Source organism: Poecilia mexicana, unplaced genomic scaffold (genome assembly GCF_051168715.1).
Source record: "Poecilia mexicana isolate PSO_F unplaced genomic scaffold, ASM5116871v1 scaffold_6, whole genome shotgun sequence".
Lineage (NCBI taxonomy): Eukaryota > Metazoa > Chordata > Actinopteri > Cyprinodontiformes > Poeciliidae > Poecilia > Poecilia mexicana.
The window spans coordinates 21732929-21754597 of NW_028263375.1; the positions used below are offsets into that span (position 1 = coordinate 21732929).

General features: G+C 38.8%; 1 protein-coding gene across 2 annotated transcripts in view; it reads right to left on the reverse strand.

Annotated features, from left to right (window-relative positions):
- The window catches only part of mical2b (microtubule associated monooxygenase, calponin and LIM domain containing 2b), a 44441-nt gene that overhangs the window by 2869 nt on the left and 19903 nt on the right, over positions 1-21669 (reverse strand). Inside the window, exons 8-33 of one of the 2 annotated variants that reach the window (XM_088006399.1) lie at positions 19628-19885; positions 19398-19513; positions 18942-19068; positions 18434-18518; positions 16534-16681; positions 15962-16161; positions 14436-14530; positions 14054-14122; positions 13817-13945; positions 13035-13196; positions 12668-12937; positions 12457-12579; positions 11627-12019; positions 11227-11328; positions 11013-11105; positions 9981-10167; positions 9799-9872; positions 9424-9499; positions 4059-4214; positions 3448-3498; positions 2503-2603; positions 1516-1743; positions 1188-1357; positions 711-1090; positions 175-248; positions 2-91 (exon numbers count right to left, since the gene is read on the reverse strand). In XM_088006399.1, the coding sequence (XP_087862525.1) occupies positions 2-91; positions 175-248; positions 711-1090; positions 1188-1357; positions 1516-1743; positions 2503-2603; positions 3448-3498; positions 4059-4214; positions 9424-9499; positions 9799-9872; positions 9981-10167; positions 11013-11105; positions 11227-11328; positions 11627-12019; positions 12457-12579; positions 12668-12937; positions 13035-13196; positions 13817-13945; positions 14054-14122; positions 14436-14530; positions 15962-16161; positions 16534-16681; positions 18434-18518; positions 18942-19068; positions 19398-19513; positions 19628-19885 (3957 nt within the window). The remainder of the gene's footprint in view (position 1; positions 92-174; positions 249-710; positions 1091-1187; positions 1358-1515; positions 1744-2502; positions 2604-3447; positions 3499-4058; positions 4215-9423; positions 9500-9798; positions 9873-9980; positions 10168-11012; positions 11106-11226; positions 11329-11626; positions 12020-12456; positions 12580-12667; positions 12938-13034; positions 13197-13816; positions 13946-14053; positions 14123-14435; positions 14531-15961; positions 16162-16533; positions 16682-18433; positions 18519-18941; positions 19069-19397; positions 19514-19627; positions 19886-21669) is intronic. The other variant, XM_088006400.1, reaches the window with a different exon arrangement.

A 21669-nucleotide genomic window follows, 5' to 3' on the forward strand; every position in this document is an offset into this window, starting at 1 on the left:
CCTGAGCTCGGTGAAGCCTCTTCAGTTGTTCTCGTTTAGCCTGCTGGGCCGCAGTCTTTTCTTGCTTTTTCTTTAATCTGTCTGAGGACAGCTGGAACATGACCAACAACACCTTTCAATCACAATCCACTGGATTCAGACGTCTGCCTGAATGTAGGAATCATTTGTACAAACCTTGTTGGTGGACGTCAGGCTTTCACTTTCATCACCACTTGAAGACAGTTCTTCCAAACTCTGCTCACTAGAGTCTAGACATATAGTAATAATAATAATAAACAAATTTTAAAAATCAGAAAATGTGTTTTTTTTCTGGAGAGATCTGAAAATGGCTGCACAGACGTCTCCATGTGACCTGATGGAGCTGGAGGAGCACCGCAAAAAAGAACGGGCAAAACTACCTAAAGATGAGCTAAGCTCGTACTATCAGATTCAAAAAGACTTGGGGCTGTAATTGCTGCCGAAGGTGGATTAACAAAATTTTAAGCAAAGGCTGTGAATACTTATGTAAACATGTTTCCTTGGTTTTCTATTTCCAATACATTTGGAAAAATCTCAAACTTTCTCCCATATTGTCACAACGGGGTAACCGTGTGTAGAATTTTGAGGAAAAATATTAAGTTAATACAATTTGGAACAAGGCCGTAATACAAAAAACCCCAAGAAATTGTGAAGCATCGTGAATACTTCCCAGATGCGCAATATAGACTCACCTTTGTTTTTCAGGTTGGACAGAAACGTCCTAATTTCCTTTTGAGTTTCCTGCTCCTTCCCTTCACTCTCCGATTGGCCCCTCTTCCTGAGCCTCAGAGATGAAAACAAATCTACCCTTTTACGGGGCATCGAACGAAGTTCGTCCGGCACGCCTTCAGAGTCTCTTCGACTTTTTAGGGACACCTGCTGTAACAAGGACGGCAGGTCTCGCCCCTCCCCCCACGGATCCGTCCCCACAGAAGCCCACTGGACACCACGCATGCTTGTTCTCCTCTCCGCTGTCGACGACCCCGAGCCTTCACGGCCGAACAGTGAGCTGAAATCAGACGCTCCTTCAGACATGGGCCTCTGTTTACGTGCAACGTTACGTCTGGGTCTCCTATTAAGACAGAAAGGACAGAAATTTCAAATGATGTTCCGGTTAAAAGTTTTTAGGTGTCAAAATAAAGCCAGAAAAAAAAAAATTAAATACAAACATTATAACGGCAGCCTTGGAGCTGCTGGGTTCACTGCTCCCACTAAAGGTCCTCCTGAAGGCATTAGCTATGACCTGGATGGCAGAGGAAGAAGATGCTGGCGTCTGGCACCGACTTGCTGTTCCGATCTGGCTCGAGTTTGACTGAGGCTTATCTGCTTCTGCTTGTACCTGATAAAACATCAGAGGAAAGGGAAAATGTGGGCAACATGATGTGAAATTAATTTCTCTCAAATTTTTAAGTCTGGATCTCTGAAGGATCATATGCGGGGGAAAATACATATTAAAAGCATGAAACAAGTTTAATCTTTATTTTGTGAAATCCTCACCTGATCTTTAAGCTGAGAAGTGTTTGTTGTGCTGCTGTTAATGGGAGTTTCTTCTGGATTCAGACCATCTTCCCAGTTCAGAAGCCTCTCTTTTTCAGGCTGGGATAGTAACAGCCGCCTCCTGTTAGGAGCCGATGTGCTGGAAGCTGATTTTATTGCAGCCAGTGGCTCATCGCTCTTCTTACTTTCCTCAGATGAAGTCTGTGCATCTGCTTTTGGTTTTGGCTCCTAGAAAAAAAAAAAAAAAAAACCCCAAAGGAAATTAGTTAAAAATAAAAGTATGCTCACTTTATGTCATGATCTTGAATGGCTTAAGTTTCTGTTTCCACTTTTGATTATTTCCTTATTTCATTATAAGCTGTTCCTTTAGCTCAGTGTTTTAAGAACTTTCAGGCTAACATTGTAAAGAAGAAAGTCTTCCTAATGTTTTGTCTGGTGAAATAAAAATTTTACTAACTTTCCTTGGTTATTCTTTATTTTTCTTTCAGCTCCTTTCTTGTTCCTTAACCGCCTTTCCTCAGCCTGCCTGCTTGGTCTCCCCTCACAACTGAACTCTCTTCATTTTCATCTTTAATTTTTCATTTAAAGATCAAATTAAAAATGTAAATACTATATGCAGTATAGCTCTAGTCACTGAATCTATACTTTGCGATAAATCCTTTAGATTTTATTACTTGAAAAATATTTCTGATTTGCAAACTTTTTATAGCCCTCAATAGAAATTGCTTCTCATTCTTCATGTGCAAATGCCACAAGCTCAGGGATGTTTGAGGGCTCTTATGTTGCAACAAGTCTTCCTCAAATCCCACCAAAGATTTTAAATCGGATTCAAAGGTGACATTTTTCTTAAGGGTAGGGTTAGGGTTACTAGTAGCTTTGATTGCAACCCTTACGTAGAAAACCAGTGCTTTGTTTCACACGCTGACACTACATTCAAGAACCTGGATGCAAAAAAAAAAAAAAAAGAGCTTTTTCAATGCTACCCACACTGCGTGTCTCAGCTGAGGCGATTTCCTCAATGTCAGAATCAACTTCAGGAACAGTTTCTGGTTTTGAGCGGAAGTGCTTGATGAAGATCAGAGGGAATGCTGTGCACAAAGACAACAGAAAACATAACACTGTCAAAAGTTCAGCAAATAATGAGATGTTTTTGGCTCTACTTCTACAGTGAGCCATTTTAAACAAATCATATAATGTAAAACATATGCACATACACATGCGTGCACAAGAACTCTCAAAGATTGGGAGCAGAGTGGTGCTGTGGTTCCCCCCCAGTGACCAGACACGTTGTGTACTTTATATCAAAGTGACATTTGTGAGAGAAGATGGTGAAGGGCACAAACAATGAAATCAAGTAATAAAGGAAGAAAAAAAAACTGAAATAGGAGCTAAAGTAAGGTTAACCAAATTAATGCTGAAAGGCTAAAAGAAAAGAAAAAAAGTTGAGCTATGGCGACATCTAGAGTTGAATATGTAGCACAACAGTTTTTTTTAGTACTATTGGTTTAATCTTCTTCAATCACTAAAGTGGTTTTTGAAATCATATGCTTACACATCAACATCATCATAATTTGGAATATCATTGAAAATAAGGTTTGAGTAATTCAAATCCAAAATGGTAAACTGGCATTATGTAGATCCATATGATAATTGATCTTTAGGATTTAATAATTTGGATAACTGGGGGGTATAATCTAAGACTAATAAATAAAATAAAATCTGCCAGGACTTGCTGCAGCTTTACAGGCCACATAATACGGCCAGATGTTAATAGAGAAACAAGGAAATACTTTCTATGAACCACAAAGACATCAAGCAAAACAAATACATAAAATAAGATAGAGGTTAGTAACAAACCAGAGGTATCAAAGGTTTAAGCTGCTTAACTTTGCAAGCAAAGAGAAGTAGGGCAGAGTCAATAGAAACACTCACTTGCTCGAATCTTTCGTTTCCATCGATTATTATGTTTTGTGTTAGAGTGACCTGCAGACCAAATGCAATCAAATGACCCGTGAGGAAATGTTAGGATTTCCACCCCCATCAAGAACAGATCAAAAATCCAATAAATAAATATATGAAAACCCAAATTAAAGTCTCACTGTGTGACTGTAGAGCCACTCTTTAATAATGTGTCATTTTCTGAACCACGGTTGATTGAGAAAATCCAAAAAAAGATATTTGCCATTTGCCTTCTACTCAAGCAGTTAGGGTTTTCTAAAGCCAAAGCATTTGTCTTCAATTGGAAACGTATAGATTTAAGGAAATGTGGGACTGTTTTGTCAGAACATTTTTAGCCCAGAGAAGTCAACAATAAACACTTGTTGAAACACCCGATTAGTTCAAAACCCACAGACAAAATGACAGAAAGACACAGGGTTAGGGACGTTGGCACTAAACAGATATGCTGAGAAACTCTCAACACGAACAACTTATAAATATTAAAACCAAGATTCTCCATCAGAGAGGCCAGAAAAATTGGATTTTAAACGGTTTCTTCAGTTTCACAAAGTTAAATGTTGGACCACATTAATGGCTGTACTGACCTTTAAGGCTGTCGTGGCTTCTGGCTGCAGCACCTTCTCCCTTCTTAGGTCCGACGATGCAGGAAGCCTCCAGAGCATCGACACCCATTTCTGTATCCTCGGGGAATCTTTTTAGATCTTTTTTCAGCTGATCTGACTGCATGCTGGTTGCCTCACCTGTAAATCATTACAGAGTGTGGGCACCAAGTTTTCCCGACTCCAAACAAACATTAGTTGTTGCTGGACTGGCAATTGGAGTGAAAGTAAGACAGTACACCCTGTTAATTCGAGAGTCGTATACATCAGGACTACATAAAAACAATCTGGGCCTGTGTTCTGAAAGAATCCCAACACCGACGGCTTATAATGCCATCATTTTAGTAAAATTCTGAGAATTTTAAGATTTTTCTTCGGTCTTAAGAGAGTTCATAACATGACACAATGTTAGAAGTAGTGAGGAGGATTTTTAGTGAACCTAAGAGTGTCATAAGTAGTGACGATTCTAGAGCTGTTCAAAACAGCAGGCGCCGCTTTATAATGTTCTCATGTAAAAACTTAGAATTAAAAGAGGGTGTACTTTCTTCTTGCCATGTATGGCATGCATTTCGACATATATTCACAGTTACTCTAATATATTTAACATTTTTCCACGATTTCACAACTTCTTTCAATCTATGTAATCCACACAACACATGAACATCTTCTCTACAAGTCACACAGGCTTATTAAGCAATTGTAGGTACAGAAAAACAATCTGCAGAGTCTAGTTTACAGAGTCACTTGTTTTGTGTACAAAAAGTTACACATATGTATATACGTATATATGCATATATATGTCATGTGTACTCACAGAGTAATGAAGTCAACAATGTACAGAATCTTTGCAGAGGTGATTCCACTCGGCCACAGCAAAAAAAATGAAAAACACGTTGGCATAAACATTTTCCCGATAGGGATACTAGACAACAAGGCCTTGTTTTGCTAACGAAGAGGTGTTTACCGAGTGTTCTCAATTTGATTAGATTTTGTTTTCCGTTTTATTTATGAAGGGGAAATAAAAAAAACTGAGGAAAGGACAGAAAAGACCCATAAGTAAAGCCCACAAGGAAACCGATAGAAGCATACTGGTGAGATTCACTTCAGTCCTGTTCAGATTGGCTGGGGTCAAACTCTATAGCTGAACACTTTTTTTATATATACTAATTAAGCTTTTGCATGACGGCCACCCTTTTTCTCAGGCTGTTGCATTTAGGAAATCTTCAATTTTGTAACATTTTGTCACAAGATGGACAGGATTATACCCACTTAAGTTGCTGCAAAGCTCAAGCATCTGTGTCCTCTTTAAAAAAATAAATAAATAAAGCACGCGTTAATTGTTAAAGGCTGTGATTGTGAGCATGATTTGTGTGGGTGATGTTAGGTCAACTCAAAGAGCTGAAAGAAGGATTTACATTAAACAGCTTCACAAAATGTGTTGATTTTGCTGGTATCGAGAACAAGTTGTGTGAATGAACCCCATTGTGAATATTTGGTCTTTTGGAAATAATGCAATTTAACTGATGGGTAACAAATAACACTGCAAATGAATATTGCGATCAAATACATTTATTTATCAATAGTTATATACACAGCTTCTAAATGTCATAAATTAAGCAATTTTACAAAATTTGTGTATAATAGGCAACACAAAAATTGATCAACAGGCTGCAACGATACAACTGTGAGAGAGAAATCGTACCGCCAACATGAGTTTTCAGGCAGGATTAGACAAAAAAGAAAAGGAAAAAAAAGCTGCTGTCTAATTATTTCCTGAGCAAAGACTAGGAGGTACATGAGAGAGATCTGGAGAGGGGAGCAGGAGTGGGAAGGTCTCCTTCTGAAACAGAGGGAACCACAGACATGTGGAGACATGTTACTGTCAAATGGGCCGAAGAGAAGGGGATGCTGCTGACACACGAGTGGCAGGGAATATATTCAAAAGCCGTTTGGACGGATGGTCGGAGTAAAGAGGACGTGGACAAGCATGGCACAATGTCAGCGTTAGAAAGGTTGTTCAGGATAACACAACACCAAACGAATTACTGAAAAAGTGCCGACATGTTCATCAACAACTTTGGAAAATGGCCTGATTTTTATAGTGCACTTCTTACATTTTCTGATTAAGCCACATGAGAAGGCCAAAACTGTGAAAGACCTGATGAGAAATCAATTCTGTGTTTCCAAAGCAGAGCTAACTTTTGGATACATAATTTCTCCCAGAGCTTAAATGCAAACTTAAATCATAATCATACCAGGATAGGTAGTTAATCAAAGGCGTAATGGTGCGCTCTCTTTGTCCCCTGAAGTTGGAAATGCAACTAAAACAGCTCCTTAAGTCAGAATCCCTATGAATGTTATAGGAGCTTGAGATGCACACGAGGTATTAAAATTGCCTTCTGTTTATTTTATGAACTAATTTAAATACTGATTTAAGGGACTGGTATTTAATCTAGAACAGATAAGTATCATGGACTATAACAAATCTAAGTTTGTCAAGATGCCAACAAAGAGGACAGAATGCTACTAGGAAATGTGGCATTGTCAAATATTTTTAATGTGTTAAAAACGACAAAAAATTAGGAAAACTGAGTTTGTAAAAGTATGACATTTTGAAATTTAGGAACGCCAACTCTGACTTCTGTAACAAGTCGAACAGCGCGTTACTGTCTATAAACTCATATCAAGAATAAGTATTCTTGTAAATATAACAGTTCCAGAAAGAAGGTTTTGTGGCATTACTACTGATCTTAAACTAAGTTATGTCCAAGCAACATAAGCAAACTGTTTTCAAGGAAATTTTTACACTTTTTTCATTTAAACTGTTCTAAATTACTTTAACTTCAGAAGGGGAATGGTAGTGTAGCAAGTTTATCTATGATAGCACAGCAGCATTTTATTTCGCTTTGGTTTATTAAAGCGATTTGGCAATATTTTAAAAATAATGGCAACTAAATACACTGCTGAAACATTTAGAAATACTGTAGGAAATGGCATCAAGTAGTTTATTCATCAGCTAAGTGATTGCGGCAAATCAACACAGGCACATTATTAGATTTGGTGTTCTATTCAACAGTGCACAATGCTACAAATACGATTTATAGTCTTTAACATGCCAGGCTTGAGGCTCATGATGGTTTGTGATTAGTTATCTTGGTTAGTTAGAAAAAAAAAAAAAAAAAAAGACAAAATCAGATGGAGCTACAAAAGGCAGCCGATGCAAAAGCAGTACAACAAGATCTTATGACCAAATCTGGCCAATCGTCACCTTCACAGCTGGCAGGAATCAGCCAATCAGAATGTGCAGCATTGGAAAGTTGAAACAGACTGAACAAAATGAAGTGAAACAGAAGCTGGAAGACAAATTTTGGATTGGAAAATAAATGAGATGTGGAAAAAGAAGGAAAAAGGCAAACAAAATGTGCAAAGGTTTTGAGAAAAACATTAATAATACTTTAAGATTTAGTACAATAAAACATATAGAACAATAAACCAAACATAAAAGTCGGCATCAGTTACAGTGCGTCACTTGAAAAAAAAGTTAATCACTTAACAAAATAATTACAAAATAGACTTTGCAAATAGGCTTTTTAGCTACATGAGAACATCTGTCTTAAAGATAAGGCTCATTGTTTTGGTTTGCATTAATTATTATTAGGCATTATATGAAATACACTTGAAATTAATATGTACCAATTAAAAAGAAACTTCAAAAAGAAAGCTTAAAAAAATCACAAATTAAATGTTCAATTAAAAATAAAAAGTACCATGTTGTTGCTAATAAATTTGTAAAATTCTAAAAAAACAATTGTTCTAAACAGCCTACCATAAATAATGAGCCTTTAATCTTAAAAAGTATCTTTATAACACATTGTGTAAATACTAGAGCTTTTGATGACTTAAAATGCTTTCACATTTGATAATGGAAAAAAAAATACTGTTTTGGCATTTCCATTGCACAACTCTGGTGGGCAGTGTTAGAAAGCAGACAATTGAAACAAGCAGCTCTCTCACATCATTGCCAGAAGTTTTGAAAATCAAAACAGAAACCACACTCTTTAAAGAATGTTCTTGGTAAGCATTAGGACATGCTCCAGGTTACAATTTCATAATTCAGGAAAACTAAAATTTTAGGCAACTACAAACCCCGACTAAACAAAATTAGGTGAATCTACATCCTGGATCTACATCACCCAAAACTTATGGAATCACACTGGAGTGAAAGTTTTCTGGAGCATGCCCACAAATCAGATATTAATTAAGCAGGGGAGAAAACCCAGGCCAAAGGAGTTATTGTTTGACATGCGGCTAGCAGGTTCTACAATAGCTAAGTTAAGCTAAGCTAGCTCTCAAAAGAGTCGAAGCACTAACTATGTCCAGAGTTTTTAATATAAGTTTTGAAGCACCTGGATAGGTCTCAAGTAGTTAGTATCTTAGCACAGAAGTCAACAGTCTAAACAACCTCAGTTTTTGGAGGTTGAGGAAAAATGTAAATTTGCTACCAAGCTAACATCAGTTAATAAGCTAGCCACTATTTTTTTTTTCTTTAGGAAGGATCAAATATCCCACATCCAAAATAAATACTCAATTTTCAAGCTCTATATTCAACATTGTTCACCTCTTCACTTTTCATATCTGTATATTTAGTCACAATACAATTCTAAATTATAAAAGTAAGTTAGAGAATTTGCTCAAACTAATAGGAAACTTTAGAGAATGGGTCATTTGAGACTTTTGCCATTGTCTCTAGCTCTTAGCAAGACTCCTAAATTTCCAGTTAATTCAAGCTGCAACTGTTGCCGTCTACTGCAGGTAAGATACTGACTGCTCAAAACTATTCAAGAAAGCCACATTTATTATCCACTAAACAGAAGCAGTGTGTCTCAGTAAGGTAGTTTTTTAAGATCACTGCAGTTTACAAAAAGTCTAAATAACTGAGGAGGCTTTAAATGTAGTAAGTGAAGGTAATAATTGGAGCTTTGACTTAAATGAACCTCAACTGATTAGGCTACAAAGAGGTAAATCTCCACCTTTTAGGCCTCTTGCCTCATACAAGTACATCATTAGTTCCTCTCCTAGGCAAGCCATTGGTTGAAGATTTGCTGCTGAGCCAGTTGGGGCTCCTGGTAGATCTGTCCCAACATCTCATGCATCATGCAGAGCAGAGGACAGCCAAGGCTCAGCAGCTCAAACAGGAATATATAGTCCTGTGAGTAGCTCCTGACGTGGGATCCCACAGCTGTGACAGACTCACACACACTTCCCAACAGCTGTTGAGGCAACACACACACAGCCCGACCAGCACGCCTCGGCCAGCTCAGACCGCGCTTAATCAAGGAAACCAGGGTACCTGCGGGTTGGATGGCGCCTGTGGCTGAACAGATCCCGCTGTCCACAGACGAGGGTTTCAGGTGGCTTAGGTTTTCCTGGAAAAATCCAGATAAAAATGCAAATGAGCACACATGCCCCTACTTAAAGTAGTAAAATATTAGTTTTTATTTTTTTCCTTCTCAATTTCCAGTTATGTTTGCAAAATAAGTTTAGTGGAAAGGTCTTTAGTAACTTTGTAAATCTATATAATAAGAATTTTACTTGTTTTGGTTGATCTTCTTAAGAATTTTGCACTTAATTGATAATGTTATATATTTATATTACCAACACCTTATTTTCTGCTCTTAAATCACCATAAAAAATGAAGTAAAAGTTACTTGAAAAGCTGTCTTACCGTTGTTCTTCTGAACCTGCCCCAGCTGGTGCTGTATTGACGCTGGGCATAGTGAATCTTGCAATAAAACTTTTCTGTAATGAAATAAAACCAAAAATTTTTATTAAAAAAAAAAGTCTAGGTTTTTTTTTTTGCAAATACTCCTTATTTTGATATAAGAATCAGCTGTGACTCAGACGTACTCTCCTGTGAATCAAACGTGTGTCCACCCAGACGGAGGGTGCAGTTACAGACGTCGCAGCGGAAACACTCGCGATGGAAGAAGTAGCCTTCAGCGCTGAGCCTCTCCATCACATATACCCGTTTGGAGCAGAAGTGGCAGATGTCGCTGCCACCGAGTCCAGGAGGGAAATCTTTACGCACCACACACTGAGGGGGGAAAAGACCAGGCAAAGGTGAAGAAGTAAGAAAAATGCTCTCCTGAGAAGTTGCTTGGTGTTTTTCTCCAGAAACCTTTAGAAAATGAAAATGAATATTTAAAAACACTGATTCATATGTCAAAAACAAGTGCTATATGGGGGTCAGGGGGAAGAACTTTGAAGGAATTCAATTAGTCAAAAAGGTTAAAATATACATCAGTACTAAGTTAGTAAAGAAGCACAGCACACACACAGCTGATAAAAAAAACAAACAAATACAAAGGCAGAAACAGGTCACTACAAATTCTAAAATTAGTGGCAATTTTAATCTTAACTTTTTAGGTCAGAAGGTATTTTGCAACACTTTGAATACATGGAGACATGTTGAAAGAAAGGTTTAGTGTCAGAAGACTGTATTTGACAAACACACACACAACCAGAGTGAAAGGGTATGAAAAGTCACAATGAAACAGAAAAAAAAAATGCATGAATGTTGAATATCTAGGTAGTAAAACCAGAGTCCAAGGCAGAATTGCACTGTTCTCAACTTCAGATATTTGTAGCTTCTTGAGCTCTCAGCAAAATGGAGATTAACTGCGTCTGTGGTTTATCTTGCAAAATGAAAGTTAAAATTTGGGCTTTGAGGTATGCAAGTAAACATTTGCAATAAATGCTTGCATTTGTTCAGACTGTTAAAACCATGTGTACACTCATGCAACTGGGATGTATTCCTAGCTTTTAAATTCCCTGGTCAGAAAACTAAGGTTGAGAAATATTTGTTAGCACGCCAACTTTTCACAAATCACATTAGTATCAAGTCTGGATTAGTCTTCTAACCATTTACATGCATCTTACCGGTGCGGCATTGGGCCTGTGGTCTGTCTCATAAAGGACGGCCAGTTTCTGAGCTTTAGCATCTATTGCTGATGATACCTTTCCAACTACTCGCTAATATTTACACAAAGAAGAAAGAAAAAAACAAATGGGAGTGGGGAAAAAAACAGTATTTATCGAAGGAAATAATGGTGTGTTGTTGAACTGTGTTTGGACTTAGGTTTAGGACTTGTACCTCTTTACTGTAACTAGGAGCTCCAGAGGGACAGCTCTCAGAGCGAACAATTGATTTTGGATTATTTCTTCTGGTGCGTTCACCATCACAGGCTGCAGTGCACTACATGAACACCACATGGTACAACTTCTGTAAGGCATCATATACTGCATGATCAGAAATGTTGGTAAACTACCAGGATACATATGCAAGTGTGGGGATTCAAAAAAAAAAAACGGGCATTAAAGTGGTTTAAAATTTTGAAGTAAACTGTGTTTTCAAATGTTTTTAAATAGAAATTATTGAATATAAAACTAAAAAGGAACAACACATGGCTGATTTAAGCCAAAACTATTATATTTATCTAATAAATGTTTAGGAAACCAAAGTATTTATGTGAAATAACCAAGAAACCTGGTACCTTAGTGGGATCCTTCTCAGCTAGTTTTAAACCCGATCCATGAACCCTCTGCTGCTCATTTTCCACATTTTTTATCCTCTCGAGATTAGTGAAGGCGTTCTGACTTTTACCGATGCAAGACGAAGAGACAGAAGAACACGTTTCGCTGCTGGATGGGAACGTATCAGGACGAGAAGAAGAGTTTTGCTCAGTTTTCTCAGATTCAGAGCAGGACAGAAGAGAGGAGGTCACTTTAGGTTCAGAGGTGAAACAGGTCTGAGCGACGGGATCAGGAACAGGGTGGACCGCAGGGAACATGGTGGAGCTTTTAGATAGAGACAGAGGAGGAGGGAGAGGAGGAGAAGGAGGAGGAGGAGATGGTGTGGAAGGACAGGAGGAGGTAGATGACTCCACCTACAGAGGCAAAGAAAGATGGATATTACAGACCAAGGAGAACATCAATAACTTGTTAATGTAATGCAACACTTTCAGTCCATCGCTACACTTAAAGGATTTTGGGAAAAAAAATATTTTTTTTTTTATTTGGAGAAAACTTCAAAATGTCTATAAGTTAGAGCACAATCCTGAACTCTATGGAGGAGTAAGCGTATTGAAATTAACTTGTTGTCTGGATTATGTTTTCCTTATTTCCCTGCTTTTGATGCATTTGTCTGCCAAAGCAGTTATTTATTTTGATATTTGTATTTTCCTGCATGTGTTGCTGATAACATTCTCCTCCACAGCCATGCACTTTAATTTTAGAGAGCCTAAAAAAAAAATGCAAAAACAGCCAAAGAAGTCATGCTTTTTTTTGGATTATTTTAATACAAGCATCTGATCTGATACAGAACCTGTGAAACAGATAGAGGAGCAGGTGGTTTGTTGGACCCATGAAACATGGTGGACAGGAGGACGGCTCTCTCTTTTATACTCCTGCGTGAAAATTCTCTAGTCGACAACCTCTGGTTTTTAGTCTACGGGGAAAGTAGGAGGTAATCAAAGCAGGAAGAAATAGAGTGAGAAAGTGCATAATGTGTATTTTAAAGGTGGGACTAAATTCACCTTCTGCTCAGAGGCATCGCATGATGGATCAGAGTCCAAAGCGGACAGATCAGACACACAGGTAGGACGGTTTGGGGAGTCTTCTGTGTTTGGGGTGTATTCTGTGTGACAAAGTTCAGAGCCAGGAACACTTACAGGGATCTGAAAGTGGGAGGGCGATGGGGAACGACTTTGGCTGCTCTGATCAAAATATGAATTATTAGAAGAGAGGAAACTGGTCTGCTGAGAAACAGAACTGGGATTCTCCAGCAACCGAAGGTAGATCGAAGGCTGGAAGCAGGAGGATGAGGAGGAGACAGACAGGAGGACAAAGGATGAGTTCACAGAAGTTAAATACAGGGAGATGGGAGACGTTTGGAGACAATACCTGCCATTTGGGACGAGATGGAGGAAGAGGAGAAAGAGGTTGAATATATTTGGGTTTAGCAAAACGGGGGTTTTCTTCTTCCTCCTCCTCATCATCTGAAGATGGAGAGGTGGTGGAAGGAGACAAAGGAGGAGAAAAAGAAGGACTAGATGGGTCCTTGGACTGTTTCAAGGATAGAAAAGCAATAAAAATGTTATAAAAGGTAGAATAAAGGAAATGAAAGCATTACTAGAGACCAAATCCAACACAAAAAAGAAAATATAGGTGCTAAAGTTAGATGTCATTAACTATACCTGATGAAAATTAGCACAAATTAAACACAGATAGTTAGGAAAATCGTGTTATGTAAAAGCAGAATTACGTGAAAGTGAAAGAAGCCAGTTACCCTTTGCGATTACTGGCTTTGCTCCAAAAGTTCAAATTTATTTTACCTTGTTTATCAATTAAGGCCCATCATTAATTGTTTTACAATTTAGAAAGACTTGGTCTGGTTGCCAACACAACATACAGCAACAAAGATAACACAAACACGCACACACACACACACACACACCCCCACACACACACACACACACACACACACACACAAAAAAAAAAAAAAAAAGACCAAAGCAAATGGTGCCAAAAATCCAGTCTGGAAGTTCACCTACGTATCATACATATTATCACCTTCTATATTTGAGCGTCAGCTAGTTATTTGGCTATAAATGTTTGCCTGGCACTTTTGTTCCAGTTTTGTTGTTTCAAAACTGAATAAACCTGACCTCTAATGTTATTCTCACCTTGGTGTGCAGCTTTGCCGTTGAGGAGTTCTCCTCAAACTTGGCCAGCAGCTGAGTTGCCATGGAGCGGACCTTGTTCTCCCGCAGCTCTCCGTCCTCACCAGCAGGTGGCGCACTATGGCAGGACAACTGAGGCCAGACAGGAGTCGGATTCAGAGCAGAGCTGGCTGATGAGTTGCTTTATTAACCTAAACCCTTCGAGTTTTATTAATGCAAAAGAGTTTTCCAGACGAATACCTCTGTGAGGTAGCCGCTTCCTTTCCGTCTCCGTTTGTTAACAGAATCATCCTCTGCTTTCTTCTCATCCTAGAGGAGCCCACATTACAGGTTAACTCACAGAGGGACTAATACACCTTGTATTTAAATAATCATAAAAAAAGCATGCCACCCATTGACTGGATTACTTCAAAAATAACTTTACTGTCTTTTAGGAAAATGGATGCTAAACTTTAAAAAGAGATTGCACTGAGACTGCATTGCACAACTTCTCTACCTATGGCTTCCCTAATCAAATGCTGAGATTTGAAGGAGTAACTATAGATCTAATGGCAAACTGCTACACTGTTGGGATAAAATATAATGCCTTGCATGCACTTCAAGGAAATGTAAACATTTTTACCCTGGGTATCCTCTTCCTGGGCTGAGGCAAGTTCAGCACTTTGTGGTTGGATTTAGGTGGATATTCGTCACCATTTTCATCTGGCTCCTTGGGGACTGTAGAACGAACAAACAGCAATTATTGGTTATCAGCTTCTGTCCTGACAAAACTGAATAAGCAGTTTGAAATCACAAGATAAAGGAAGCATTAATGTTGCAAGAAAAGATGCGACTAAAGTTAAAGTCCCACAATATATAAAACGTAATACTATGATACGCGTGCATTCAAAGCGTGCGAATGGGTGAATCTAGTGTGAGGTGCGATACCAACACAGGCCATTTACCAGTACTAGTTAATTGCCTGAATTGTTTGTAAAATTGCAAAATGTATTACTAAAATACATAAAGGTGAGACATTATACGTAAAGAAAAATGCAATTAATTGCGCTAAAATCTTTAGCAATTTAAAATCTATATTATTAATTAATCAAAATTAATGCAATACAGTCCCAGCCCCAGTTTTGACAGAATGTTTCCTTTTACTTGATTGACTGCGGTTCAAGTCTCTGGAGTAAAATACTGTCTGATTATGTGGAGAAGGGTGAGACTTTCACTCAGCAACTGCAGACAACTACTGCAAGACGGTTTAGTATAATTTGGTGACTTTATAATAGGTACTTGTATGAAGAAATGGGATAGCTGAAGTCAGCACAGGTATTTTCAAAAGAACAGATAGCAATATTGCTGAAGTAGCAGTTTTTAGAGGCGGCGTCTGAATTCTTACTGAACATTAGAGAGTAAACTAAACATTTACAGTGGAAATTATTTGAAAATAATCTTTTAAAAAAAAAGAAAACACGCAAACCTCATTCATGTCCTAATATACCCAACCAACCACCTCAATAATCTGGGAGTAACATCCTACCAAACGGACTGTGGGAATGCTCATTTACAGTCTGTAATTTTTCCTGGCTTTCACAGGTTTGAATTACAGGGGCGACTCAGAAGTCTGCTGAACATTTAGAGCTACATATGAAAACTGAAGCCGGGGCAGTCGCCAGCAGTGGTGGAGCGAGCAGAGAGGAAGGCTTCTGGAGTTACACGGATGTGACCGGATAGGCTTCCGCAGACATAGCGTGCATACCAGTATGGTTTCTGGCAGGGACCAACCTGACCACAGTTGTGTAACATGCAACTGAAGCCTGTGTGGCAGATAGAAAGGAAAACGTGCTCGCAGTCCTTCAGGCCCTAAAGTGTTTCCGATAAGGTGCTGAATTTGTCATTTTGCGCCGGCTAGATAGGAACGTCTACTGTTCAACAGGAAAAAAAGAGAACAAGCCGGAGCAAATTTGTCTCTGTTAAGTCAACAGGAGTTGATTTCCTCCTCAGACACAAGACTTAAAAATTAAACGAGTGTTGGAAAACAAGTTGAAATCTTTTGTAAATAGTTTGCCTTAGTAAAATTTGCCGCAAACATTTCAAGACGATTGTCCTAAAGTCTCTGGAAAAACTTCCATGAATCAGCACACAACTGTTACAAAGACAGACCATTGTTGTTCAGCGATGACTTCCTGAAGGCCTCAAAGAATTTGGAGAGGTAGAGGACCATCAGCAGCTTGTCTGGTTCAGCTCTGGCAGCCATCTCCTTTCCTGTAGTCACTGGCTGGATGCCGAACTCGCGCTCAGCCACGTCAAACGCCAGCTGGTTGTTCCTCGCCACATCCTCCTCGTTCAGGGAGTCAAAGTCGCTGAAACAGGCAGACGATGAGATCAAATGTGAGATTTGTTTATATCCAATTTGGATTTTGAATTTATCGAAGAGATCCAATTAGTTTTGAGCTTTCATTCACGTAAAGAAGCAATTTTCTTAGCCCTTAGTGAGGAACAGACCCAATCAAGATCAAGTCAGCCTGTTTATGGCTGAGATTTATTTCCAATATGATCTGAACAGAGAATTTGTTTCGTTTGAAATAAAGGTCCAGAACACTAAATACTGTTTGCATTACGTTTCGTAAAGGATGGGTATCATCCTGAACATTCAAGCAGACCTTGAACCACAGCTCATCATTTCCACGCGCGCTTCCTGAATGTGCCGAGTGTCCGTTTGTGAGCATCCTTACATGAGTTCAGGCCTCTGCCGGTGAATGAGGGCACACAGGGCCAGACCGTCCCTCCAGGATGACGTGAGATTGGTGACATCCACTCCCCTGTAACCCCGAGTTTGATTCTGACACCAGGTTAGGAGTCGACTAGGTCGCACCTCAGATTCTGCAAGAAAGAAATGACATGTTGGTGCATACAGTCAAGACTGCCGCACAGCGTCAAAGGAAGGAACAACATTTTCATGGCAGAAAACGTCCCTGTATCGCTTTCCCCAGTGTGTTTTATTTTTGTCCGGACTGGAAAGTTTTCTGAAATGGTGTCGACGCTGTAGTGTTCGAACTGTGTGTTCTTTTGGACTTGAGCCAAGCGAGCTGGTCCACTTTCTGAAGCTAAAGCAGGACTAACCTTGGCAGTAGAGCAGAAACTTATCCCGATATGTCCTACTTAGAAAACAACCAGAACTTGCACACTTTCATGCAATTAGACAAGCCAAACAAGCTTTCAATCCCATATCAGGATTTGTTTACAGAGGAGGTGGCTCCATTATTAATGTAGTGTGTGAAAATCTAAAGACTTTTGCTTATTCTAACAGTTTAAGCAGGAACAATGATGTGCTTACTGGTTGTTGCAGTACTGTACAGACAAAAGTAGAACAAAAAATAAATCAATCAATTTACCAATAATAAAATTATGAATAAAAGACATTCTGAAGCGCTAAGATATGCCATAACTATAAAATAAACGCCATTTCCAGTCACTGATACTGGATGATTTCTAGTGACAGCAGGGGATGAATAGGTCATTTAGGTCAGGTTGGTTTTCTGCTGGTTACTTTCCAATTGACCACATCAGTCTGCCATAAGTCCAGTTACTTTAGAATGACGTCAGATGATCCTGACGTTGGTTGCTCTTACAGGGAGTTTGCAGAAAGTGTAATTGCGGCTGTTATTTATTTTTTATTTTTTTATCAGACAGCTTGTGCTGTGAGGTCCGTGGATACGTTTGTGCTCAAGAACCTGAGGTTTACAACGTCTCCTGTTCTCAATTTATCACCAGGTAAGTGATCCAACTCACACTCCGCTCACAATGAGCCCACACTTGTCAGGACAGGCCCTTGAACAGCTTTCAAATCGGTACCAAAGCACATCACGCCAGCACACGTCTGTGAAAGGCATCAGTTCTGACCCTCATATGAGCGTAATGTTATCCGGCAGTATTGTCTGACGAGGTGCGCCAAGCCTGTGACTCAGACAAAGGTAAAGTTTCAGCAGAGAGAGGGCTGGGGAAACGTTCACTCTAATGTTCATTATTAGAGTAAAAAGTTGGTCAGATTTTTCACTCAGATATTAATTAAATATAAACACAAAGCAAAGCGGTGGCGATCGTAGACATTAGAGCGTGAAGTCAACATTTCAAAGGTTGCCAGTGACTAACTTCATAAATTAGCTTCCAGGACTGACGCAGACAGTCCATCCAATAATAAACCTTAGAGATGATGTCGTGAAGTCAAACATTTGTCCACAGGTATATCACTCTGGATGACAAACATTCCAGACTCATTCAAAGCTTAAATCACCCCGAGATGTTTATTGATATGCACAACGTTTTGGAGGAATTTGTTTCTAACTCTGAAATTCTGAGCCCCTTGTTCACATTTTTTTTTCTACAATATAAACACACTTTACATTTTTATTTTTTCCATTTCATCCTCAATTTTTCCTCTCAGAATGCTGAAATTTTCCAAGTTTCTGACAACAGAGAGTAGGGAGGAACCAAAAAAAAAAAAAAAAAGAGAAAAACTTTCCAATGTCTTAAGGAAACCCTAATTCCTTGAAATCAAACATTTAAAAAAGTAGCTTGGCTCTGAACTTTGGCTAATAAATACATTTTTTAAATATTATTTTTAGGAATGTTTACCTTTTCTAGGCAGGTTAACTGGTCTTCGTGACAGCCCTCCTTTTTCAACCAGAACCGATTGACCATCAATGAATAAGTGGCGAACCTGAAAGAAACATATAGGCATGGGTGAAAAAATATTTCTAGTTTAAAAACCCAATTTAAACACATATTTGAACCACTTCAGTGATTTAAGGCAGACCCAATAAGGTAATATTTTACAAAAGCTGAAAAAAAGCCTACTCTGTAAAGAATCTCTTTAAAAAAAGATGTGAAATCAAAGTTTCTTCTAACAGCTTTCATTTTTAACACAAGCATTTCCATGCTACAACATAGTCAGTCACTTCTTCGTGTTTTCATCTGGAAATACAGAGGAATGAGAGATTTGATCTCAGTTTGTGGCGATTGCTGCTGAACTCAGCTAAAACATGTCCAATCTTGCTAATAGATAAGGAGGCCATTACTTCCTGCTTCGGGGAAAAAAAAAAAAAAGTTCCTTTGAATACAACTTTGGAAAATAATCACCAACCTGGTGTGGACGTACACAGCTGGAGTTCAGGTTCGGGTAGCGGGTAGCAGGATCAATCGTATACTGCTCAAAGTTTTTACTGATGTTTTCCGGTGTGGTCTGAGGCAGCAGACGGTAAATGCTCTCCCTGATAGAGAAGGGTGACACATTTTAAACACAGCATGTTAGTCGTTTATTTGTAACTATCAAAATAAGATGGCTCAAATACTACTTCCTTTCTTACTTTGAAATAAGAGTCTCAGAGAGACAAGATTTCATATTCAAAGCTTTGTATTCTTATCCACCAGAAGAAGTCACATGCTGACTAAGCAACTCCACAAGTTCCGCAAGAACTAAACTAGATATACTGGACAGACTATACAAGTATCGTGTCATTTTAACGTCGCTATATGCCCTTACTCAACGGAGCGATAAAACTACACTAATTTCAATCTGCGGGAAGCAACACATCCTCACCTCTCTGCCAGTATCTCCAAGGAGCTCTTTCCCTGTGCCCAGCCCCTCACCATCCAAGCCGTGTCGAAGGCAGCCAGAAAGCCTCTAGCACAACCAGTGCCCATCGGCCAGAAAGGCTGCAATCAAAAAAAAAAAAAAAAAAACATGGTGTCAAAGAAGAAGAAAAAGGACAATGATTATTCCTGCCCTGACAAAACGCACAACCAAAAGCAAAAAACAGTGTCTCTTACCTCGAGAAGACTGTCTCCCACCAGCGCAACCAGCAGCTCATGTCCATGTTTCTCCCTAATCAGGGCGGCGTTCTCTGATGCGTACATGCAGGTAAAGTCAAACATGGCCACGTCTGGCTGCCCGTAGTGATTGATGGCGTAGTCCAGCGACGGCAGCTGGTAGTTGGTGCCAAAGTCCGCAGCCTCACGAGCGTACGACAACAACGCTTCCTGGTTAACGTTGTCAGAATTCAGCAGCCGCTCCGTTTCTATGTAGTCCTGGAACAAGGAGAGGAGCCCTAAAACTTCAGGCAAAATTTTTAAAATACTACACAAGTACATAAACCGTTTTCAAAAATAGCCTATTTATAATATTTAGCTGCTACAGGCTAATTCATGGAGCTTTTCTTTCAGCGGAAAACATTTCTCATCTGATTTGTTTGTGTAAAAAGAGTGTTAAATGCAATCCTTGCATGAGTGTCACAATGACAGAAAGCTATGGCGCCGTTATAGGTCAGCCATGTGGCCTCTGACGCCTGTGCTGTGTGCGTGGGTTTTGACCCAGCAGTCGGAGGGAGATTTCACTCGGCACCAACAGCCAATGTAAGATGAGAGGGAGACCACTGGGGGCTCAGCAGCGCAGCACTTCAGCACCTGCGTATGTGCTTGGATAATGCATATGGAAAAAGTTTGTATTATGGATTAGTTCCAAAACTGCATGGTAAGAATTTGTGTTGTTAACAAAAGGTTTTCAAACAACAACTGCAAGCTTACTCTGAAAACATTTGTCATTTGCAAATAACTATTTCTGCTGTCTGATCTCTTCCATGCAAGGAACGATTTTTTTTTTTTTATATGCTGTGAGAGAAATGGAATAAAGGTGAGAGGTGGAATGCTTTAATTAGAGCCCTGTTTATCATCATCGGCTGTGCAGTGCAATCACTCACTACACTGGTCAGCACACAAACCTTTCTGTGTTCCCAAAAGGCCATCTGACTCCCAGCTTTGGGACTTCACTTTAAATGTTGTGATTTTCTGGTCCGTAAAAGGATGTCTTTAGAAAACTATAAATCTTTATGAAAAAAAAATAAAAATAAAAATAGAACAAAGCAGAATAGACAAGCTTCATTCACTTTTATTAACACTAAAGGTTGCAAAACAAACTTTAAGGCATATTACACCAGTGATACTTTTGAAATAAAGCTGCATGACATAAAACAATGAGCTGCCTGTTTCCTTAAACGGTACGCTCCTACCAGTGCTCTCGGTGTGCCACCACTTAACAGGAAGAAATTAAGATATTTATAAACCACATTCTCCTCTAATCCCTTTGAAAATTATACAAGAAGATAAAGAAAACAAAACAAGCCAAAATAAAAAATTCTACCACAGCTGGGCAGAAACATGTCAGATTATTATCCACAAACAGTTAGTTAGGAGCCACTTCACAGGAGTTACACAACTAATGTACCCAATTAAAACATTAAAAAGAAATGCATGTTCCTCTGAAACATAAGTTTCAAAAGAGCTTATATTTCACAATAATATTATTTATTAATTTGGTGTTAAGAGTTGAATGGGTTTTTAACAAACTGCCATGAAATATAAATCAAATTTTTACTTTTGTGTTGAATGTCTGTACTATTTCCCTAAAAATAAACTATTAGCTATTTTTTATCCCACAAAAACTGGGAATTTAGGCTAATTTTAGCTTATGCACTAATTTTAACATACTGAACGGAGTAAGTCCATGTTACTCAACATGCTTGTGGCTCTCCACATGCTATTGAGTACACTGTAGCTTACTTTAGCATTGATGCTAATTTTTAGCGTCAGAATGCTGGGTTCCAACCAGCAGGCACACTTTGGCAGGCCCCGTTTAAATGTCTAAAGAAATTTTCTAGTTGTCACTTATTATGGATGGATGGATTTACTGTACAACTTAACAGAATTCCAATTATCCATTATTTTAAATATCATAGCCTTTTTAATCCATTTTCATAAAATTTGCAGAATATTTTGGAGTCAAACTGTTTTGTCATTGGCAGAAACAGCCGGTAAAG